We start from the raw sequence: 26359 nt of genomic DNA on the forward strand, positions 1-26359 counted from the left end.
ATATGCTGATGCATATACTGATGTAAACTATCCAACTGTGGCAATATTTTTTATGCGCCCGGATCGATAGATCCCGGGCATATATTGTTTTTGTCCTGTCTGTTTGTCTGTTTATCTGTTTGTCTGTTTGTCTGTTGTCAACTTTAACTTTGGCCATAACTTTTGAACAATAAGAGATAGAGACTTCATATTTGGTATGCATACTCCACTATTAAAGTCCTTTCAAATGACATCAAGGTCAATGACCGTGTGACCTTGACTGTGACCTATATGCTAAAAATAGCTTTTTCCACTGTTTGTCATAACTTTTTAACCATAGGAGATAGGGACTTGATATTTGGTATGCATACTCCTCTAATAAAGCCCTTTCAGTTGACAACAAGGTCAATGATCTTGTGACCTTGACTGTGACTTATATGCTAAAAAAAGCTTTTTACACTTTTTGCCATAACTTTTGAACCATAGGAGATAGGAACCTCATATTTGGGATGCATACTCCACTGATTAAGTTCTTTCAGATGACACCATGGTCAATGACCTTGTGACCTTGACCGTGACCTAGATGCTAAAAATAGCTTTTTACACTTTTTGCCATAACTTTTTTACCATAGGAGATAGGAACTTCATATTTAGGATGCATACTCCACTGATTAAATTCTTTCAAATGACACCATGGTCAATGACCTTGACTGTGACCTATATGCTAAAAATAGCTTTTTACACTTTTGGCCATAACTTTTAAACCATAGTAGATAGGGACTTCATATTTGGGATGCATACTCCACTGATTAAGTTCTTTCAAATGACACCACGGCCAGTGACCTTGTGACCTTGACTGTGACCAATATGCTAAAAATAGATTTTTTGAACTTTGTTTCTGCCGGGCGCATAGTGTTTCACAAACACATCTTGTTTACCTTTACTTTCCTTTGACCTTTACTTAACTTTTCTTAAAATTAGTGTTTAGCTTTATTTTAGAGAAACCATAATGATTCAAGTTGTGTAATGAAACTTCACATGATGATACATACTGATGTAAGCAATTAAAGCTTTACAATGCTTCACTCTTTTTTACCTTGACATTTCCTGTGATCTTGACCTCACTGTCTTAGACTAGATCAGTTTTGAATAAACAGTTCAAGATATATTAATCAAACTTCATATGCTAATACATACTGATGAGAGCTATTATTGCATTAACTTATTTTGACCTTGAATTTTCTTTTGACCTTGACCTCACTTTTTAAAATATGTGTTTATCTAAGTTTCAAATAAACCATTAATTATATTTTTATCAAAATTCATTTGATAATAGTAAATTCACACTGATGTAAGCTTTTCAGCTAGAACAACATTTTGACCACAACCTTTCCTTTGACTTCTCTTTTCTTAAAACAAAGTGTTAAGCTCACTTTTATTAAATCATTAAAGATATTTTTATCAAACATAATAAGCTAATATGTATTAGTGAGAGCTATTCAGCTGCATCAAAAACTTCATCTTGCACATTCCTGTGACCTTGACCTCCCTCCTCTTTAATATGTATTTTGCTTAGTTTTTAAGAAATAATTTAAGACATTTTTATGTTTAACATGCACTTATACATAATTTGATGAGAATTTATTATCTATATCCAATTTATTTATATTTTAGTTTCAATTCTGAAAAAAAAAAAAACTGTTTAAGATATTTTCATCAAACTTTATACACAAATACAAATTTTAGTTTTTAGTTTTTAGCTCACCTGAGCTGAAGGCTCAAGTGAGCTTTTCTGATCATATTTTGTCCGGCGTCCGTCTGTCTGTCTAGCTGTCTGTAAACTTTTCACATTTTCGACTTCTTCTCAAGAACCACTGGGCCATTTCAACCAAACTTGCCACAAAGCATCCTTGGGTGAAGGGGATTCAAGTTTTTTCAAATGAAGGGCCATGCCCTCATTCAAGGGGAGATAATTGGGAATTAATGAAAATTTGGTGGCATGTTTTAAAAATCTTCTTCTCAAGAACCACTATGCCAGGAAAGATGAAACTTATGGGTTAACATCCTCAGGTAGTGAATATTCAAATGTGTTCAAATCATGACCCCCGGGGGTAGGGCAGGGCCAAAATGGCCGACTAAAGTTTTATATAGAAATATATTGGAAAATTCTTTAAAAATCTTCTTCTCAAGAACCACTGTGCCAGGAAAGATGAAACTTATGGAGTAACATCCTCAGATAGTGTAGATTCAAGTTTGTTCAAATCATGACCCCCGGGGGTAGGGCAGGGCCAAAATGGCTGATCAAAGTTTTACATAGAAATATATAGGAAAATTCTTTAAAAATCTTCTTCTCAAGAATGACAAAGCCATAATTCATCAAATTTATATGGAAGCATCCTCAGGTAGTGAAGATTCAAGTTTGTTCAAATCATGACCCTGGGGGTAGGGCGGGGCCAAAAAGGCCGACCAAAGTTTTACATAGAAATTTATGGGAAAATTCTTTAAAAATCTTCTATCAAGAATGACAAAGCCATAATTCATCAAATTTATATGGAAGCATCCTCAGGTAGTGAAGATTCAAGTTTGTTCAAATCATGACCCTGGGGGTAGGGCGGGGCCAAAAAGGCCGACCAAAGTTTTACATAGAAATTTATGGGAAAATTCTTTAAAAATCTTCTTCTCAAGAATGACAAATCCATAATTCATCATATTTATATGGAAGCATCTTCAGGTAGTGTAGATTCAAAAATTTGTACAAATCATGACCCCAGGGGGTAGGGCGGGGCCAAAATGGCCGACCAAAGTTTTACATAGAAATATATGGAAAATTCTTTGAAGAAAAGCAAATCCATGATTGATCATGGGATTACTTTTGGATTTTAACTTTTCAATTATAAACCAATTTCTACTTTTTCTTAGCTTCAGTACTCAGGTGAGCAATGTGGCCCATGGGCCTCTTGTTTAATGTACCATTAGTAATACACATCTGGCGGGACATTCATGTCCTATAGACATATTTCTAGTTTTTCAAATCATCACCTCAGGCTAGGGTCAGGCCACAATTAGGGATCAAAGTTTTATTTAGGAATAAAAGGAAACACATCTTTAAAGTTCTTCTTTTCAGGAACACCAAGAGCATGATTAATATGGAAATATTCTCAAGAGGTGTAGATTCAAGTTTGTACAAATCATGACCACCAGGGTTAGGGAGGTGCCATATTATTCCAGCCCCTTTTTGCCATCCATATGAAAATTCAAATTTTGAAACCATTTTACACATACACAAAACAAACCAATCATTTTCTAAATGATCATGGTTTAAAGCTATTGCAGCATAAGATATTAGGGAAGTTCTTGAAAGCAGGGTGATTAAACATGTCAAATATATGTAAAAAAAAAAAAAAAAAATATAAAAATTCTACCTCGATTTGATCCCCATCCCCCCCACCCCCCGGGCAAAATGAAAATTCCGAAACCTTACTGCACATCTACATGACACCACCAACCATCTCTTAAAATATGATAAGGCTGCTGAGTAAAATGTAGAAGGAGTTCAGGGAAGAAGGGGCTTTTTGTATAAAAAAACGTCATTTTTCGACCCCCATTTGATCACCCGGGGCAAAATCAAAATTCCGAAACCTTACTGCACATCTACATGACACCACCAACCATCTCTCAAAAGATGATTAGGCTGCTGAGTAAAATATAGAAGGAGTTCAGAGAAGAAGGGGCTTTTTGTATAAAAAACGTCATTTTTTGACCCCCATTTGATCCCCTGGGGCAAAATCAAAATTCCGAAACCTTACTGCACATCTACATGACACCACCAACCATCTCTCAAAAGATGATTAGGCTGCTAAGTAAAATATAGAAGGAGTTCAGGGAAGAAGGGGCTTTTTGTATAAAAAACATCATTTTTCGACCCCCATTTGATCCCCTGGGGCAAAATCAAAATTCCGAAACCTTACTGCACATCTACATGACACCACCAACCATCTCTCAAAAGATGATTAGGCTGCTGAGTAAAATGTAGAAGGAGTTCAGGGAAGAAGGGGCTTTTTGTATAAAAAACGTCATTTTTCGACCCCCATTTGATCCCCCGGGGCAAAATCAAAATTCCAAAACCTTACTGCACATCTACATGACACCACCAACCATCTGTCAAAAGATGATTAGGCTGTGAGTAAAATGTAGAAGGAGTTCAGGGAAGAAGGGGCTTTTTGTATAAAAAACGTCATTTTTCGACCCCCATTTGATCCCCCGGGGCAAAATCAAAATTCCGAAACCTTACTGCACATCTACATGACACCACCAACCATCTCTCAAAAGATGATTAGGCTGCTGAGTAAAATGTAGAAGGAGTTCAGGGAAGAAGGGGCTTTTTGTATAAAAAACGTCATTTTTCGACCCCCATTTGATCCCCCGGGGCAAAATCAAAATTCCGAAACCTTACTGCACATCTACATGACACCCCCAACCATCTCCCAAAGGATGATTAAGCTACTGTGAAAAATGTAGGAGGAGTTCAGGGAAGAAGGGGCTTTTTGTATAAAAAACGTCATTTTTCGACCCCCATTTGATCCCCGGGGCAAAATCAAAATTCCGAAACCTTACTGCACATCTACATGACACCCCCAACCATCTCCCAAGGCATGATTAAGCTACTGTGAAAAATGTAGGAGGAGTTCAGGGAAGAAAAGTGTGACAGACGGACGGACGGACGGACGGACGGACATGAGTAACAACAATATACCCGAACTTTCTTTCGAAAGTGCGGGTATAATCATAGTTATAAGTAATGGTTTTTCAAGAAACAATATCGATGCATGTATATAGTAAGTATAAAACGTATAACCACTGTTTTTCCCATGCACACTTGTATGATATTAAATGAATAGAAAAGACAAAAATAAGAAAACCATTTTAATTAAAGATCGTCTAATGGAGTTTATATTAACATTCTTTTCTCAAAGATCTGAATCAAGTTATTGAACATAAATGGTATCTGATTCCTTGACTGTCGTAGAGCGAGGCATGTTTTTCGGCGAAACATTTCAACCTTTTTTTGAAAGTGTAACTAATCGGCATAGTTCACTTCTGAGACGGGAAATAAAAAAAAATTTTAATTATAGTCATTTCACCTCATATAGTCATAGTCCGTCGTCGTGCGTCGTTCGTCGTGCGTTAACATTTGAACATTTTCAGCTTCTTCTCTGCAACCACGGAACCAATTTCAACCAAATTTGACACAAAGCATCTATGGGTGAAGGGGAACAAAAGTTGTGAATTTCATGATCCCTGCCCCCCTGGGGCCTGAGGGGGGGGGGGCCAAAACCACTAAAATTAATGCAATCTTTAAAAATCTTCTTCTTTACTCCTGGACAACAAGCAGGCAAACTGTTTGCATGATTGTAATCAGCAATGAGTCCTCTACCAAAATTGTGAAATTCATGGCCCTGGGGTCAGGGGTTCTAGTGCTAGGGCGGGCTAAATAAAAAGTTAGTGAAAATGCATTATTTCTTTGAAAATCTTTTTCTCTGCTCCTGGGTACATGTATTAAATAAACCAACTAAGTACATAGTTATGATGAGCAAGAGTGCCTCTACCAAAATTGTGAATTTTTTGGCCCAAGGGTCAGGGGTTCTGGTGTTAGGGTGGGGCTCTAATGATAATATAGTGAAATGCATGAATTCTTTGAACATCTTCTTCTTTGCTCCTGGTTAATATGCTAATGATCTAATTACATATTTAAGGCCAGGATTTATTTTATTTTCAGTTTTACAAACCCTCCGCTCAATGTTTTGAATTTTCAGAAAAAAATAAAACAATTTTTTTCTTTCCGATGTCAAATTTGAGTCGGGATCGAGATTTCAAATTTACGAACTCGCACTTCCGGTTTTACGATGAAACGGTTGGTAAATAAAGCTAGATCTCAGAAGATAGCTTGGTTTAGTGTAAAATTCATCGATAAGAGTGCCATTCAAAACGTTTCACCCGTTCAAAGGACAAATAAAATGCTGACGACTTTGTTGCACAATGACATGCTGGTGAGATAATTATGTATTCGTTTCAAAAGTAACTGTAAATTATTTTCCTCCCCCAGGTTTTAAACTGCCCGTGGTAGCTATTGCATATTGCCAGGGACATTGTTTAGGTCTCTGTTATAGCTTACAGTCTAAGCACCATTCTTCAGAAAAGGGTTGCTTATGCATCAGATGTAATGAATAAAACTATGGGAGAAGTGAAGTCCATTTGAGGAAGAAATAAACAATAACCTGAAGAAATAAAAAAAAATTCAACTATTAAAAGGCAAGAATATACAAATATATACAGGCATGTAGTATCATTTGTATCAGCCAGAAAAATTATTTTACACTTAATTGAAAAAATGTTGACCCTACTCCCCAATACTCCCTGTCTGTTTTATGATAGGAATTATAATTTTAGGCATCAAGTAAATTTTAGAACAATGTCTACACATTCACCTAACACATATTAAAAAAATGAAGATATATTGAAAGACTTTGAAAGAATTGATTTTTTAAAATATATTTTGATCAACATCACAAAATTTATATAACTGGCCCAAACTGACAGATGATGAAATAAGCAATTAAATGTTCTACTTTCCTATTTGTAAGCATTATGTGTCCAGTGGTAAGGAGCCTATTAGGATAGCATAGAAAAAGAATGTACAAATGTTAATAATTGATTTATCAAAAAAAAAATTTTTTTTTTTCCTTCTCCTTCGGGACTTTTTTATTCTCATGTTCATAACTAGACCTAAACATAAAAAAAATGCTGGCCTTATAATGAAGAAAGGGTCCTCTTTCAAAATAGATAATTTCAGGGCTGCTGGGTCAGGGGTACCAGGGGGGGTACTTTGACTAATAAAATAAATTAATGCTTTGAAATCTGCCCTTTGATAAGCAATGGTGCCTCTTTCAAAATTTGTGAATTTCATGGCTTTTGGCTTAAAACACGAACCAAATACAATCGCTGGAAAGTTGTTACATGATACTCAGGTGACCTATAAGGCCCGTGGGCCTCTTGTTTCTTAATTTCATTGAAGCTATCACACCTATTTAATAGATCAGTCCAAAGAAAAGGCGCGAAGATTTAACGTGGCGTTTGGCGCGAAATTATGAATAATGGCCCGTCTTTTATAATTCTTAGTCAGGTGTACTGTAGCAAAAGTGTACACAAGTACATTTAGAGCAGTACTCCCAATAGCGTAATGGTTAGCGCGTTGCATGGGGATAAAAGGGGAAAAAAGCGGATTGGATTTTCACGCTGGCGACCTGGATTAAATTTGTGACCAAAATTTTTAATCACCTCTCAACTCGACTTTACGAGTTTTTTTTCCTGAATCAGACGGAAGACCTGTCGTTGCTCGCAACGAGATGGTTTCTAGTTCTGTTTCTTATTAAGGTCTTCCGTCTCCAACGGAAGACCTTCTTGTTATTCTTCTGTTTCTTTTTCCCTATTATTAAGGTCTTCCGTTTCCAACGGAAGACCTTATTGTTTTCGTTCGGTTTCTTTTTCCCTATTATTATTTTTCTTCCAACCGATTTTGTGCAAGCGATTTCTCAGAGATGGCTCATCCGATTTACACCAAACTTTCAGAGGTAAAAGATATTCAATTGATCTTGATAGGTTTATTTGCTTTTTGATGACTTCACTTCCGGTCGTGAGATATGGACGATTTTCTGATTTTCATAGGGTCGGCTTGTCCGGGAAACTCCTCCAAAACGACTTAAGATATTGACCCAAGATTTTTAGTGAGTAAACAGGAAGGTTTGCTGAGTTGCAATCGGGTGTCTAAATCTTTCTAGCACAAAAGGCGCCAGAGCTCGGTAGGGCCCCAAAAATGTCTCAGAAACATCTCACAAAATTTGACACATTTTGTTTCATATCTTCGTACCTGTTCATATTTTGTAAAAGCATATTGAAGAAACAATGTGCAAAATGTTCAGAACTTTCAGGTAATTTCAAGAAAAAGGGGCTAGCTGCTCAAATCAGGGGCTCAGAGGGGCCAAAAGTCTTTAATCTATAACTCTCTAATGAGCAATATTTTGTAATACATTACTGAAACAAAAGTATTTATCTTAACAATTTGCAACAATGTATTATAAAAGTTTGATCATATGATACGTAATTAGGGGTCAAAAGTGGCCAGAATGTCAAATCTTTGACGCTTTATATCTCAAAAAGGGGGAATGTTTTGATAAGCAATATTGAACAAAAGATGATCAGAATAATAATCTAAACAATATGCATACTTTGAATTTTTGTAAAACGGCCCCATTAAGGACTTGGAGCGATGGCCCATAAATATTTCCATGTAGCATATCTCCACAACAAAAAGAAATCTCTGAATAAGTGTTGAACCAAAATCATGAGACCTTTCATTTGAAATCAAGAGAAAGGGGCTGACCCCTTAAATTAGGGGCTAAGAGGGGCCAAAAGTCTTTTATCTTTAACTCTCTAATGATCAATATTCTGTTATACATTACTGAAGTAAAAGTATTCATCTTAACAATTTGCAAGAATATGTTATAAAATTTTGATCATATGTTACGAAATAAGGAGTCGCAAGGGGCCGAAATGCTATATATTGGATGCTTTTCATCTCGAAAAGGGGGAGTATTTTAAGAAGCCATATTGAACAAAAGATGACTAAGATATTGTGATATTTATCAGAAACTTTAAATATAATGAAGGAAAACTCAATGTCATTCTCTTTTCTCAAATATCTCAGTCAAAAGCACGTCTCATCTTATCGAGAAATTCAACGGAAGACCTACTCGTTGCTCGCAACGAGATCGAATCTAGTTATTATTATTTTTCTTCTCGGGAAAATTTTGTCCGCGAATGATCTTGTAAAGTACACATCCGATTAAGGGGAAACCTTTTTAGGGTAAGTAGGCATGTTATGTAGATTTGTGGAATGAAGGTCATTTTGTGCGCACGTGCTTGCAAGAGCGCACACGTGCAACATGTGAAATGACCAATATACTTGAAATTGCTGTATCTTTTACATTTTTTGATGTAATTCTTTGATATTTAGAATATAAAGACATATTATAAATGTAGATAAGATGACATTGTCAACATGCCATTTTGCGCGCACGTGCTTGCAAGAGTGCGCACGTGCAACACGTGAAATGACCAATATAATGGATATAGCCGTAACTTTTCTATTTTTTGATGAAATCTTTTGAAATTTATAATATAAGGATATATTAGTAGCATAGACTAGACGACATGGTCAAAATAGCAAGATGTCACGCGCATGCACGTGCGCTTCGCTCTGATTGGCTGAAACTAAGGTCTCAATATCTTTCTTGTTTTTTCTGATAATCCTTTGAAATTTAGAACATAGACATACATTATAAAGATCTACAGTATGATAAATAAGAGTTATCATGAAAGCACGTGCATGCATGCACATGTTCTGCAATCTGATTGGCTGAAACTTTAAACACCTGTAACTTTCTTGGTTCTTAACAAAACGGTATGAAATTTAGAATATGAATAGTAGGTATAATGGATTCCCATATTATGATACTATAAAACTTGAATGCAAGGACTTACATGTACGTGCGCATGCGTAAAATGAATAATATACTTGAAAAATGGTAACATTTATATTGGATTAATTTCTTTCGATTCTCAATATACAAAGATATGTAAATCATTTAGCCAACATGCCATGATCATCTTGCATATGTATGAACCTGCGTGCGCATGCAAAACGTTAAATGATATTTAGTTGATATCATTGTAACTTCTTCCATTTTTAAATCAAATCCTTCGATACTGAGCAACTAAAAAAAAGAAATCTTACAGGAGTAAGGCACAAAAAGGAATGTGGGGAGTGTTTGGGGAACATGTGTAACGGTCCCCATTACAATTAGCACTAGTTTTGTTCCCCAAACGAAGTTGGGGAACATATTGTTTTTACTCTGTTTTTAAGGTCTTCCGTCTCCAACGGAAGACCTTCTTGTTTTCGTTCGGTTTCTTTTTCCCTATTATTATTATTATTCTTCCAACCGATTTTGTGCAAGCGATTTCTCAGAGATGGCTCGTCCGATTTCTACCAAACTTTCAGATCTGAAAGATATTCAATTGATCTTGATAGGTTTTTTTCCTTTTTGATTATCTCACTTCCGGTCGTGAGATATGGACGATTTTCTGATTTTCAGAGGGTCGGCTTGTCCGGGAAACTCCTCCGAAACGACTTAAGATATGGACTTGAGATTTTTAGGGAAAAAGAGGAAGGTTTGGTGAGTTGTAATTGGGTCTCCAAATCTTTCTAGCGCAAAAGGCACCGAAGTTCGGTAGGGCCGAAAAAATGTCTCAGAAATATCTCACAAAATTTGACGCATTTTGTCTCATATCTTCACTCCTGTTCATAATTTGTTAAAACATATTGAAGACAAAATGTTCAATATCGCAAGACCTTTCATTTGATATAAAAAAAATAGGGCTGACCCTTCAAATTAGGGGCAAAGAGGGGCCAAAAGTCTTTTATCTATAACTCTCTAATGATCAATTCTTTGTTATACATTATTGATCAAAAGTATTCATCTTAACAATTAGATTATAACTATCTAAGTTGTTTGAAAATTGGCTTATCTGAATTCTAGATATTAATATTTGAAAATCTGAAGCGGGCCCCAGATGGCGGCTGTCTTTGTCAATTCCGCCATTTCGCAATTGGGGTTTATGGAGGCAGCTGAGCGTTTGATTAAACCATTCTGACATACGAAAGCATGAAATGTAAACAAAACTACTTGGACTTTCACGTAGTAGTACGTTGCAATTCAGTGTCGATCTCAACACTTAATTTCCGTTTCACTACTTAAGTGTAACTGGGCTAGATACGATATATGTAATGTGTACAAAGACTTTTAAACGTCGAAATAAAATAAAGGCAATAAGAACGTTTTATTTATTTTATTTCATTGCAGCTATCACACCAATTTAATAGATAAGTTCAAAGAAAATGCGCGAATATTTACTCCTGGCGTTTGGCGCAAATTATTAATAGTGACCCGCCTTTTATGATTCTTAGACAGGTGTACTGTTGCAAAAGTATACACACAAGTATATTTAGAGCAGTACTCCCAAAAGCTTTATGGTTTGCGCGTTGGGGATAAAACAGAAAAAGGCGACATGGGTTCAATCCTCTTTGCGACCAAAATTTTGAATCTTTTTCTGTGATATTCATGGCATAAGTAAAGGCCCCTATTTGCTGATTTAACGTATAATCAGTTTCTTGATTTGATAAAGAAGAAATTAAATATCTTTGAATGTCTTAGAACTTTCGCAAGCGTAGGTTCAACGTTTTCTTAAACACTAAAAAATATTCATTTCATTTTCTCATAAATAGGCTGCGCCGATAATACACATGGTGCCAATGTGCAAGTAAGGTCATCCCCATGATGGGGAATGGACCTGTAGAAAACCTTCTCTGGTTCTGCAGAGTCGAGTTTTTAGCAAATAAAATGTATGAAAATGCACGAATATTTACTCGTGGCGTTTGGCGCAAATTATTGATAGTGACCCGCCTTTTATGATTCTTAGACAGGTGTACTGTTGCAAAAGTATACACACAAGTATATTTAGAGCAGTACTCCCAAAAGCTTTATGGTTTGCGCGTTGGGGATAAAACAGAAAAAGGCGACATGGGTTCAATCCTCTTTGCGACCAAAATTTTGAATCACTTTTCAGCTCGATTATACGAGATTTTTTTTCCTGAATCGGACGGAAGACCTCTCGTTGCTAGCAACGAGATCGTTTCTAGTTTATTATTATGTCGCCCCGAACGAAGTCGGGGACGACATATTGATATTGTACGCATGTTTTTTTTATCCAGGCTGTTTCTCGGAGATGACTGGGGCAATCTTCCTGAAACTTTCCACAAAGGACGATCACTGGTTGTAGTTGTGCAGTGAGGTCGTTCAGTTTCAATATGTCTACCGTTGCCATGGAAACCTGTAAAAAGCGACGAATTTTGTCCGAGAGTGTTCTCTCTGGTCCCTTAAACGTTTGTAATGAAACTCTTTTTATTTTAATGATTAGTATCTGTAGTTGTGCGCCTTGCATTTAAAATTTTCAAATACTCGATTATTGCCATGGAAACCAGGGGAATGTTAAAATTCTTTAATTTCGATTTTCTCAATAACTACTCAAGCAATCGTTTTGAAACTTTCAATGTTAATTCCTTGCAATGTGTCAAAGTGATTTTTACTTTTAAAATAATTGTAATGAGTCGCTCACAGTTGTCATAGAAACGAAACAGAAAAAAGGTTAAGATGTACACATGTGTTCTCCAAGGTCTAGGTCAAAGGGTCAAAGTTCTTCGTGTCCAATAAAAGTTCTTTTCACAAGGATTACATATTTGAAATACGAAAGCCCTAGCCCTTACCGTTCAAACGTAAGGTACTATGTTCAAGACGACCCCCCCCCCCTTTTGAAGCGCACTGCCAGTTAGAATACACATATCTAACATATACAACTTACAAGTGACGTTTTAAAAGTTTCATTCATAAAATTCAGTTCTCCTGATGTGATTTCATAGTTTGCCAACCTTCATTCTTCTTCTGTCTTGTCTCTAGATTTTATAATTATTTTATTTTATCTATATATAAAATAACGATTGTCAACTGCATTTATTAGCATTTCGCATTTTTTTGTATATCTATAACTTGTATATTATTAATTTCATTAGATAGTGCAAGTATAAATTAGAAAAATTGGTACGTTATTTCCATAGTTTTTATTCATTCATAAATCCTAGGATCCGCTCCTACAAGTGCGCTAAGCCTTGATCACTACTGTAAACAAAACATTCATCTCGCCGAAAATGTTCACGATTCCGCTAAACTGAGAAAGTTTACACATGATTTATCATCTCATAAGAAACATCAGCCCTGTACAATGCAGAAATGCTCGAATTGAAGGTGGCATGTCAGATTCGTTTTCCGGCAGAACCTCTAAAAATGAAAGTGAAATTTCAGAGTTCTAACTGGCGTTATAATACACAAAATAATTCGGCTGATCTTCTTAAAAAATTACATTTGCCAAGCTTTTTTGGTAGGAAAGATACTGCCAATTAACAAGTATGAGGCTCAGTTCAGTACATCTGCCCAATTTCTTTTATGCAAGTCTGCAAATTTAGGAACTTGTAATTTTTTCCTGCACTACTTTCTTCTCCTACCGATTCTAAAAATAAAATGGGATGTACCCAATTAAGGTCTTCCGTTTCCAACGGAAAGGACTGATACGACTCGATGGTTGTCCAAGCTTAGCTAATGGACCATTGTTTTAGTGATGATAAAAATGAAAGTCTTGTCCAGTACGGGGCGACATATGCTATTGCTTGCAATAGCAGACTTTCTAGTTATTTTTCTTCTTCTTCTTGGGTACTTTTTTATCCGCGAGTGATCTTGTAAACTGTTCACCCGAAGTAGGTAACACCTTTTTAGGGTTAGTAGACATGTTATGTAGATTTGCGGAATCAAGGTCATTTTCAGCGCACGTGCTTGCAAGAGCGTGCACGTGCAACACGTGAAATGACCAATATAATAGATATAGCCGTAACTTTTATATTTTTTGACTATATGCTTTGAAACTCATAATATAAGGATATATTAGTTCTATAGGCATGATAACATGTTCCTCGCGCACGTGCTTGCAAGAGCACGCAAGTGCAACACGTGAAATGACTTTTATAATAGATGTAGCCGCAACTTTTCTATTTCTTGATGAAATGCTTTGAAACTCATAATATGAGGATATATTAGCTGTATAGACATGATGACATGTTCAAAATAGCAAGATCTCACGTGCATGCGCGAGCACTTTGCTCTGATTGGCTGAAACAAAAGTATCAATATCTTTCTTGTTTTTCCATAAAATCCTTTGAAATTTTGAACATATTCATACACTATAAAGATCTACAGCATGATATAAAAGAATTATCATGAAAACATGCGCATGCACGTGTGCTGCAATCTGATTGGCTAAAACTTTAAATGTCTGTAACTTTCTAAGTTCTCAACGAAACGGGATGAAATTCAGAATATGAATAGGTATAATTGATTCCTACATTATGCTTCTATCAAATTTGAATGCAAGGACATGCATGCATGCACGTGCGCATGCGCCATACGTAAAATCACCTATATATTCGAAAAATGGTAACATTTATATTTTTATGATTTTTTTGATTGATTTTCACGATAAAAAGATAGGTTAATGGTTTAAACAACATGCCTTGATCATCTTGCATGTAACTCATTCTTCAGAACTGAATTCAAATGTGTGACCTAAGGGCTGATTTTTAAAAATAATCAATTTCATAATTTATGTATATTTATTGAGTGAATACCCTTCCTGCTTCTGAAAAAAATTGATGGGAAGATAATCTGAAATCTTAAAGGAGAAAGGTGTCCAAATGTACAAGCATGTCTGAAATTTTATGTACGTAACTTGGTGTCCACAGTGACTGTTTTTTAAATCAATAAGCTATTCTTTTCTGGTGAATCCTTTTTGAAGTATATAAACACTTGTTTGCATGTTTTGTTGCATGACTTATTTCTGCCTTATTCCATTATAATCAGAAAATATATCCAAGATTACCAACGGACACGGTTACTTACATAAGCACTAAACAAGTAACATATTACTAGAATTTAACAACTTGTTAAAATATAAAAATAATATAATCAATAAGGTATGATGAAATCATGTTTAATGATATATGAAATGGAATTTATTTAAAAAGTCACAATTTTTATTTCTAGTTTCAAAAAAGGAAAAATTATGTAAGTAACATGGACACCAAACTACGAATCAGGCTTTAAAAAAGAACATAAAAATAACAAGACAATCGAACACTTGTCTTTAATACTTTAAATATTTCATTTCAAAGCTTAATAATAGACTAGCTTTCAAAGAGAATTAATACAGACAAGTAAATTGTCAGTTGAATTGCTAAATATCCTAGGTCTTCTATTTTGAGTCTTGTGGATCTTTGTGTCATTGTTACGAACATAATTAATTCAGTCATTTCTTGTAAATCTGAAAGAAAAAAAAAATAAAACAAAATACACCGTGATGTAATCAATACATATGCTGTTTAATTATATTTATTATATATCCTTGATAAAACCAGAAACAAGGCAAATAAAGCACAAATTATGTCACTTCTTCCACTTTTCGTGTCTCCTTTACGAACGTAGTACATAAACGATATGTCAATATTTAAGAAAAATATTCAATAAGTATTCATCCTTTGATAAGAACAGAACAAAACTAACAAATATAGAATAAAATATAGTACAGTGTAACTTTATCATTAATAGATTATTCAAATAATGTAAAGGCACTTATGTTCGTAACAAAAGACGCGAATCAAAAGTCAAATGTTAAACAGAAAGTACTCGACTCGGACAGATATATGCATTTTGTATGGTCATAAGCGACATATTTTAGTTTCTGATTAATAGCTACATTGTATAAAGATACAATGACTGTATTTATGTGTTAAACATTCACTCAAACTGATACAATATGAATATACTTACCAAATCTATTATGTACGTAACTTCTTTTTTCCACGTGGACACAATGAGCATCACCATGTTTACTAGCAGACAGCTGCGCCACCTTTTAACTTTCGTTTTCAATTAATAATTATACCAATGCTACGGACTTCCTGAGGCAAGCTTATGATTCATTGGCTGTTATTTTAGCAATCATACTGAAAGCTATTATGTTCGTAACGGTCAAGACACCAAACATTTTACAATCAAAGATCATTTTAAAATTATAAAAAGAACTGAGTTATGTTCATGAAGCATATTGTTAAAAATAATTTATCACACGTACTCATTAATTAAACACAGAAATTGTACTTGACAAATTATTTAATGTTTGTAGAGAGGTGTAAAAAATTTTAATGTATAGGGACACAATGCGTTACAAACATAATCCATAAATTTTTTGTTCAGAAAAAAATAATTAGGATAATTTTAGCATGTTTGACAAAATAAATATATTATTTCATTTATATGCTTAGACAATGTACACATATATCATCCCAAATGATTTTACTTTTAAATAAAACAACATCTTTATGCCTATTAGAAAATTATGTCACATTTCTGTGATTGAAACCCCCTAAATGCAATACAACAATGACCAATATTATTTTATTCCTCAACTCACATTCTTAGAACTATTTATACTATATCCTTACACAAGTATCAAATCATATCAATATCAATATATCTACTTACACATTATTTATTGGAAAATAAAGCAGAAAAGAAATATATTTTAAAAATTCACCAGTATTGAAGAATGAGTTATGTGCATGCAAGTGCGTTCGCGTGCAATACATTAAATGGAATATAGATGATATCATTGTAGTTTTGATAATTCTTTGATGAAATCCTTTGATACTGAGCATATTTTTTTAAAAAGTCTTACAGGAAAATGGATCAAGAAGGGAGTTGGGAAGCGTTTGGGGAACATCTTTAACGGTCCCCGTTACAATTAAAACTAGTTTTATGTATTTTAGGGAGCAAATACAGACTCCCGCATTTCAAATTGACATTCTTATTTGTGCTTAAAAACCGATAAGTTTCCTTGTCTAAAGTTTGGTTTTGATACATCTCAAAAGCTTTAGACTGGATGCTCTGATGTAGAGCTTCTAAATCAGGTTTTTCTACTTGGACATAATAGGCAGAATCGAGTTGTCTCATGCCTTCTGAGATATATTGATCTCTGTCCATTACAACAACTGTGTTGCTTTTGTCTGCCTTTTTAATTTCTTTTTAATGAGACATTAGGCTTCCCTCTCATGTTTAGTGAGATTGGCTTCAAAACGTTTGATTGGCATTGATGTTAATTCGAGTTTAGTCTTATCGATATACTTTTCTAATGCATCACATGTGTGCTGTGGTTTGTAACCTGAGCGTTGTCTAAAAGGATGCAATAAGTTGTCATCGGAATTGCTGAACAAATATTTGCACCTTAATTTTCGTGCAAATTCATCAAAATCTCTTAGTACAATGTTTTTGGCATTGTAAGACTTAGGACTTGGTATAAATTTTAGTCCTTTACTAAGAAGAGATTGTTCAGCACGTGTCAAACAATGTTTTGACAAGTTTAAAACTTGGATTCCCATTTTCCTTAAATTAAACAGCTGCAAGTTACGAGCAGAGATAGATCGTACTCGTAAAAGACCATTTTTTTCTGCAAGTTACGAGCAGAAATAGATCGTACTCGTAAAAGAGCCTTTTTAGTTTTCTGTTCTCTTTTAAAACGTCTACCCATTTTGCTTGCAAGATGGACAGAGCATGTATGAGTAAGAATTATCATCAATGCCAATTTGTTTGTAGCGCATGTGTATAAGCTTAGACACGCCTTCAGTGTCTAAAACAAATATGATTGGTGGAGCAGATACACATTTTTAATCGTGTTAAAAAACAGTGTGAACAAGCCAAATGAATGTGACAAAATAAAGACATGAAAAAGTTCAATTAAGTCCATACAATAGTTGTATATTTTGATGTTCAATAAAAATCCTATTTTTCTCTGAACGTGAAAATTCACACAATTGCCATAAATAATGTCGTTCGTGGATTTAACAGTAAAGTAATCAGATATTGAGCATAGTTTATATAAAAAACTCTGGTAACGCTCACACTTTCAATAAGGCTTGTAACTTCGACGTCTCGTTCCACGAAATGTGTCTTGTCCCCTAGGTCGCCTGTAAGTTGCAGGTTCGTGTCTAGGTGTGTCTCGAAATGAAGATGACTGTCCTGTGTGTAGATTATCCCAGAAAAGTTCCAAGGCCTTAGTGTGTTCACTTTGTGCCTTTTTGATTAATCTATCTAATTCCCTTTTGCGTCCGCACTGACCTTTGTTTTAGTTCCCAATTTTTGGAAAGTACTGCTCCTAACGTTGTTAATTTCCTTATTTTTCTTTTCAATGCGAGTTTCAAAGTAGTCTGTTAAGTTTTTAAGTGTTCTCTGGCGTTCAAGTTTCATAGTACCCTTCCAGAATTTTGCAAAGTCTTCGTTGTCTTCTGGATTTGGTAAATTTAGTTGGCACTGGAATTTTAGAGAGAGCCAACTAGGATATACGCCAGTTCTCATTGCATATTTTATACTTTCTTTCTTCTTTGCGTGTTCCTGTCTTTCTCGCATCAATTGATGAATGGTTGCTACTGATGGTTCAATTTCGTCCTGAATTTCAAATCCGTTATCAGTACTATCCTCATTCAGCTTCAAAGTCAAGTTCAAGTCATTATCTTCTTGAAGATAAACCGCTTCTTGGTTACATGGAAATTGCTCTTCCATTTTTGTTTTTGTTTTGCTTTCAGACTTCTTTAATGATAATTTGTTGAATCTTTGTAGCATAATTGTTTGTAATGAACTTTCCTTATTATATTGGCTTTATATCTCTGTCAAAAGCCCACCTTTTTGGGAATTTTTCTGTTCTAACAGAAATTACACAGATATGACTCACAATGGAGAGGTCTTTGGTTACAGAGATTTCCTGTGTAAATTTTATGGGAAGCACAAAGTAACCATTTGTCTCAGCAGTGTTAAATTGGGAGATAGATATATGTGACCAAATGAACTTCGTGAGTGAAAGTAAGTCCCAATAAATTCAGAAATGCCGATCGCGTTCAAGGAAGGCGATACAAGGGCGGATGCCGTTTTGGACATTGTCCCGAATCATAAGTGCAAAAAAACGACGGCATCTTAACAACCAGACATGTCTTAAACTTATCAGAACCCGACACTCTTAATGAAGCATTTGGTCAGTTGCTCATTTGTTAAATTAATTAAGAGTGTTTCGGCAGTATTAATAGCACATGTCATTTTATAATTGTGATACGGCCTGCCATCATCAGGGGTCTACCGTATGCATAAACCAATCAATTTCTTTGAACTTCATTTGATTTTAATTTGGATCTAATGATAAGATCGCCTATATTCTTGTGTTTGCTGTATGCCACCATAGGGGGTGTTGTGAATAATTCTTTGCATACTTCATCATCAAGTATGTAACTCCAATATTTCATAAGTCGTTTCCTTAACCCCTTTATACATGGGTTAAACTTGGTGACCAAAATGTTTGGTACAGCCTTTTTGTTGTTTTTCTTCTTTGATTTTTTAAGAAGATCCATTCTATTTGCAGAAATAGTTTCTTGCATAATAGGTTCAATTTCTGAATGTTTATAACCTCTTTTTTCGAGATGAGTTTTGAAATCTCTAAAGATAAGTTCCAGTACAGCTTGATCACTAGTATTTCTCAGATGTCTGGTACATTCTCCTTTAATTAGGCCCTTGAAAACTGATGGGCTACGAGTACTTTGCCTGTGCAAGTATTGGAAGCTGTTAGTAGGTTTGATATACAAGCGAATGTCTAATCGCTGGCTATCTAAGAATCTTGATCCTTTGTAAATAGTAGTGTCTAAGAAGTTGACACTTGTGTGAGATATTTCGTAAGTGAATCTCAAATGTTTATTCACTGATATGTAGCTCATCTTTACTTATAAGTGAAGTATTAACGAAATCTGTTCCCCTATACTTACTTTGACTTATAGTACACTTATAAGTAAATTTCAACATTTATAAGTGACTTATAAATTGCTAATAAGTGGATTATAAAACACTTATAAGTTTTTCTGTAAGGGTGTCTAGCTGTCCTTCCGTCTGTCCTTCTGTCACACTTTGCAATTAGCTCAGTTTCAAAGAAACTACCCAAGATATTTTCATCAAACTTCATAGAATGATAGATATTGATGAGAACTATGCAACTGCATCAACATTTTTTTTTTACCTTGACCTTTCCTTTGACCTTGACCTCACTTTCCTTAAATGAGTGTTTAGCTCAGTTTTAAATATACCATTCAAGATAGTGTTATCAAACTTCATATGCTGATACATACTGATGAGAGCTATTCAACTGCATCAACATTTTTTATCTTGACCTTTCATTTGACCTTGACCTCACTTTTCTTAAATGAGTGTTTAGCTCAGTTTTAAAGATACCATACAAAAGCATTATCAAACTTCATAGGCTGATACAAACTGATGAGAGCTATTCAACTGCATCCGTGTTTTTGACCTTGACCTTTCCTTTGACCTTGACCTCACTTTTCTTAAATGAGTGTTTAGCTCAGTTTTTAAGATTCCATTTAAGATAGTGTAATCAATCTTCATATGCTGATACATACTGATGAGTGCTATTCAATTGCAATAACATTTTTTTACCTGACCTTTCTTTGACCTTTGACCTCACTTTTCTTAAACGATTGTTTAGCTCAGTTTTAAAGATACCATTCAAGATATTATTTATCAAACTTCATATGTTGATCCATACTGATGAGAGTTATTCAACTACATCAACATTTGACCTTGACCTTTCCTTTTAGCTTGACCTCACTTCTTAAATTAGTGTCAAACTTCATATGCTGATACATACTGATGTAAGCGATTCATCTGCATCAACATTTTTGACCTTGACCTTTTATTTGACCTTGACCTCACTTTTATCAAATTGTAATTAAAAAACAAAGAAAAGCTGGAGACCAACACCTTGAGGTTAAAATTGCGGAAGATTCTCACGTGTGGATACCGAAAGGTATTCAATAGGGTCTGTAACTAAAGTTATAAACTTAAAAGTATAAAACAGATCACCAACACTTCGTGAGAATGCAGCAGTAAATTTATTTTGTTGACCGGTTACAACCTGTGACGGTTGTCATCTGAACAATCAAGCATGTAAATTTATCTTTTGAAAAAAAATAAAGTAAAAAATGCGGATGACGTTGCTATATACACAAAAAATGCGGATGACGTTACTATATACAAAATAAAATGCGGAGTGTTTTGTACATACTTGCTTAACTATGGTACTTTATACAAGATATAATTAATTTACATTTCCTTTAAAAATTTTCTGACTTAAGATTTAGTCAGTAAATACAGACCCTGAGACGTGCTACTACCCCCAAAAAGCGTGTGACTTTCGTGCGCTTTCCGTTTCGTGCAAACCGTGTAGCGTTTCGTGTAAACCGTGCAGCGTTTCGTGCAAACCGTGTAGCGTTTCGTGTAAACCGTGCAGCGTTTCGTGTAAGCTCCAAAGCGTTTCGTGCAAACCGTGTAGCGAGCGTGCGAAAAGCGTGTGAGAAACGTGCGACTTTCGTGTAAGAACCGTGTGAGAAACGTGTGATTTTCGTGCAAGAATCGTGTAAGATTCATTCGGAAGTCATTTCATTTTAAAATTGGCTGTCGATGGGTTAGGACGTCAAATTGTATTAGTTTTATTATTGAATTAATTACATGTATTATTGTGATATTTTAGGAGTAAAAACAAAAAAAGGAACAACAAAATGAAATTACACGGTAATGTATATAATATATAATTATTTATTTGTTTTCTTTTCCTTCTATAGAAAATGTGTTCAAATATTAATCAACTATGTACAACATTTTTAAGGGCATTGAATTCTATATACTATCAACGCGATCATGATTTCTCAAAATATTTTTTTTCTCAAATAAAGAAAGAAATACCGGTATTATTATTTTTTTAATTTAAAAAAAAAATATATCAGGACTCCGCTCTTGTCTTTACATTTAAAGTACGTGAAAGAAAGATTTGAAACGATATGTCATTTAATAGCTTTCATAAATAAAATTTGTTGCTCATTATTGTCAAATAAATGGATTTTATAATTTTTATTCACATGCACTGACGACCACATGTTTAGAAACGGGGGGGGGGGGGGGTGTTAAATTAAATTACTAGTACAGTCTTTCATTTTTGTTGTAACTTTCAATCTAATGTTAGTTTAAATAAATGCTTAATTTTCTATTCTATTTTAAATCCTTTGTTAAATATGTGCGCAGATACAACCCCTTAAAATGTATTGGAATCTTCTTTACGCCTTTCAACTGTGATCAAGGTCATTTACAACAGCGATCACGGGCTCCGAGTGCATGGCAACTGAAAACCTGTTTTGTTATATATATATGTTGAGTTCACGGCTTAATGACACCTGAAAATTACGACTGGATTTTATTGTTTTTGACATAAAATGGTTTTATAAATATTTAATGGGTACAACTTATAAATCAGCGGATTTCATCTTTTATTTGTAAATCCGAATTTCTAGCCGTAAACAGCAAAATAAACAGAACTGATTTGGTAGTCTTTTCATGAATATCATGTAAGAAAGCTTAGGAGTAAATCATGAATAATTGCATATTATTTGTTTTATAAATCACGTACATTTTATTTCATCATAAGATATTTCAGTTTTCTTGTAATATATTTGAAGGCCGTGTAAAGATCGATCTACATTCATTTGTATGTACAATGTGTAGTCAAATGTCGCGACTATTAATTAATGTACACATATATACATACGTTTAGTCGGGTTTTGAAACGAAGGATTTTACAGTATGATGGGTATACTGATGTTATTTGATAAGCTTCATGTTAAAAAGAGAGAGAGAGAATAAAACTAGATTAAGACATCACATTTAACCCCCCCCCCCCCTTTTACCGGTTTACCTCCTATGGATAATGCTTACGTAAGATAAAAAAAATTCTTTAAAAATGTATCAATAATCGTTAGTAGACTATATAGGCAAATTTTATTACTAGATCAAAATCAAGAAAAATAACCTGCCTCCGGAAATCAAACACAATATAATCAATATTATTTATTTAAAATCAATGAGTTCATATTCATGCAGTAAGAAATCGAATTTGTGTTTAATTCATTAAATTATACTCATAAAAATATTACATTGAAATGCATGACTAATATATAAAACTTGCATTTTATTAAACAGTCATTCATGATATCGGCATTTCGTTTTTAAACAGTTCGATAAATAAATAAATGAATTAATACGAAATGACAATTATTTATTAATTAATTACAACTGTCAGAGTATTAAATATTTCTATCGGTTTATATAATACTGGTGTACAGATATTTAATTTAAACAGCTGCTAAATGTGGCTAGTATGTGAAAGATTTCCATTAGATTAATGGTAGAACCGTAATAATGCCCGAGATATTCCGAGTAGAAAATCTAAACCGAGGCCAAAACGTGCGAGAATCGTGTACAAAGCGTGTGAGAAACGTGTACAAAGCGTTTCGTGCAGCCTTTCGTGTAAACCGTGCAGCCTTTCGTGCAAAGCGTTTCGTGTAAACCGTGTAGCGTTTCGTGCAAACCGTGTAGCGTTTCGTGTAAACCGTGCAGCGTTTCGTGCAAACCGTGTAGCGTTCGTGCACCGTTCGTGCAGCGAGCGTGTGGGGTAGTAGCACGTCTCAGGGTCTGTAACATAATTGTTTTATGATTAATAAAATTGTCCATAAATTGTGTGGATTGTTATTCTTCTGTTGTATCATCAAGCTGTTTCGGTAGACTGTGACGTCACAATGGAAAAAATACGGAGGATTTGTACATGTATATATAGAGGGCTAAAATTATACAAGTGGACATTAGATTATATTTCCTATAAATGTTTGGATAACATAAAATGTAGTTTGGTTTCATAAATTTCTACTTTTGAATAGTCCTATTTTATGGAGGACAATAATTGTTGGTAAAATTACATTAAAATAATTAAAACATGTATTAATATAAACAAAGATAATTTCTATAGAATGTTCAAGAGTTCATTGTAGTTTTATGATGAAATTCGTTCAGGCGAAACGTGAAGGTATATGTAGATCCTCGCTACAATTCGTCCATTACATAAGGAGGGGGGGGTGTAGTTAATAATTACTGGGATTTTTATCGTCCTTGAATGCTTTTGTTGATTCCTTATCGGCTTCCTTCTTCTTCATAAAGTTTGGGATTGCAGTTAATAGATCGTTTATATGTTCCATTCATTAGTGTTTTCTTTGATTTTAAGCTGGGATTTTAAATCAAGTATCTGTGTATTAATCGTATTAATTCTCGTATTCCAATATTCATAAAGTAAGCGGATGAGGCTGCAGCTAAAATTAAGGTGTGCTTCCTCCCAGTTTAGGAGAAATAAAGCATTACTGTCTGGAATTTGTGGAATAATTTTGGCTCTTAGTGTTTTTGGTATAAGGTCCAGTTGTTGGCATTTATTCAGGTATGCAGCATGGTTTTTAGTTCTTTGGAGTTTGATATGAAGTTTCCGGAGTGTCCTAAAAATGGCAACATTTTCTTCTGATATTTTTGGTTTCTCGGAAGATCCCATTGTATCGGATGTTGCAATAGAGGTTTCTTTCCCTGCTGTTTCTTGTTGAGATTTGTTTGTTGTTTCTGAATATTCTATATCCGTATTGGATTGTGAAGCATTGCGGAATCTTTTTTTGGGGTTACTGATGTCTACCTTAAGAGATTCATTCACTTTCTGGTTAATTGATTCTTGTAACTTTGGAATGGAGTAGGTGGCCATAATGTATAGCGCAGTTCGGAATGGTGGATACCTTATGGTATGCAGGGGTCCCAGTAACAATGTAGAATACAAAACAAAGAAAAGCTGGAGACCAATACCTTGAGGTTAAAATTGCGGAAGATTCTCACGTGTGGATACCGAAAGGTATTCAATAGGGTCTGTAACTAAAGTTATAAACTTAAAAGTATAAAACAGATCACTAACACTTCGTGAGAATGCAGCAGTAAATTTATTTTGTTGACCGTCATCCGCATTTTTTTTGTGTATATAGCAACGTCATCCGCATTTTTTACTTTTGTAGATAAATTTACATGCTTGATTGTTCTGATGACGACCGTCACAGGTCGAAACTGGTCAACAAAATTAATTTACTGCTGCATTCTCACGAAGTGTTGGTGATCTGTTTTATACTTTTAAATTGTGATTAAGTCAGTTTTAAATATTTTTTCAACTTTGTATGCTGATACATACTAATATTTTTTCAACTTTGTATGCTGATACATACTAATGAGAGCTTTTCAACTGCATCAACATTTTTTTACCTTGACCTCCCCTTTCTTAAATTAGTGTTAAACTTCATATGCTGATACATACTGATGTAAGCAATTCAATTGCATCACTATTCAAGATATTCTGAAATTTCATACACAGATTCAAATTTTCATGTTGCATTACTGATACATGTATAACCTTGGTGGGGCGTTCATGTCCTATTGACATATTTCTAGTTTTCATTTGGGTAAATTTGTTGCTGATAGTTAATATTAACCAGATATGGAATTCATCAGTAGATACTTTGTATTATCGATAATTAGCTTGCATGACAATTTACCATTCAAGAATTTATAATTATATATAATTTTAATTATTTTTTTCTTTAAAAAAAACTTAGATCCAATACATAACAGGGATTTACAGGAGAAACAGATGTTGTTAGTGAGAGCTTGTCTGGGGGAGATATTTGTCAGGACTGACACAACGACTAAGCACAGCTACACTCGACCACCCTGCCAGCGCTGCTACAAGGACAGGTGCACTGATGTTACCCATAGTTCCCTATTTTTCGACTCTATTGTTGTGGATGGTGGCTGGAATTTCAGAGAATTTATTTTGTATGATAACAAAGCTTGCTATCCTGAATATCTGATCTCATACAGAATTTAGATCCTTGATCAGTGTATAATTGAACTCAGATATTATATATTTCAATATTATATTCAAAAAACAATAATGCTGGGGCCAACAATAAAACAAGATGTGTTTGATGCCCCAATATAGAAAGAATGGCAAAGGTTATACACTTTCTCAAATGCAAATCAAATATGTTGGTTTTCAAAGTGAAGCCTACTCTGACACAAGAAATAATTGTGAAAAAAATATGAAAGCCCTAGCACCACCTGTTCAAAAGTTATGGCCAAGGATAAAGTATTTTGAAAAGTAGGTCAAACTCCTAGGTCAAATTCAAAGGGTCAAAGTTGTTGGTTTCTAAAGAAAGGTCTGGTTAGAAGGATTACATATGTAAAGTATGAAAGCCTTAACTTAAACCATTCAAAAGTTGTGACCAAGGTTTAAGTTTTTTCAAAGAAGGTCAAATCCTAGGTCAAGGTAAAAGAGTCACGGTATATTAAAATCCCAGAAATTTCTTATCACAAGGATTACATATGTGAAGTATGAAAGCCCAAGCCCTTAACTTTAAAAATTATGGCTAAGGTAAAGTTTTTTAAAAGTAGGTCAATCTACCAAGGTCAACGTCAAAATTGTTGGAAATCAATGAAAGGTCTTGTCACAAAGAATACATATGAGAAGTATGAAAATCCAAGCACCAGCCTTTGAAAAGTTATGGACAAAGTAAAAGTGTGGTATATTTTGTAAAAGTAGTCGAACTCCA

The 26359-nt window shown here is 34.4% G+C and overlaps 1 protein-coding gene across 2 annotated transcripts in view; it reads left to right on the forward strand.

The window, feature by feature from the left end:
• Positions 1 to 26010, forward strand: part of LOC134269645 (uncharacterized) — an 81566-nt gene extending 55556 nt beyond the window's left edge. For both annotated transcript variants that reach the window (XM_062751848.1, XM_062751849.1), the window contains one exon: positions 25364 to 26010. In XM_062751848.1, coding sequence (XP_062607832.1) covers positions 25364 to 25635 — 272 coding nt within the window. In that variant the 3' untranslated portion in view covers positions 25636 to 26010. The remainder of the gene's footprint in view (positions 1 to 25363) is intronic.
• Positions 26011 to 26359: the final 349 nt, after the last annotated feature.

The sequence above is a fragment of the Saccostrea cucullata genome, unplaced genomic scaffold (assembly GCF_032062105.1).
Source record: "Saccostrea cucullata isolate Sc308-1 unplaced genomic scaffold, CSIRO_AGI_Scuc_v1 ctg3071, whole genome shotgun sequence".
NCBI lineage: Eukaryota > Metazoa > Mollusca > Bivalvia > Ostreida > Ostreidae > Saccostrea > Saccostrea cuccullata.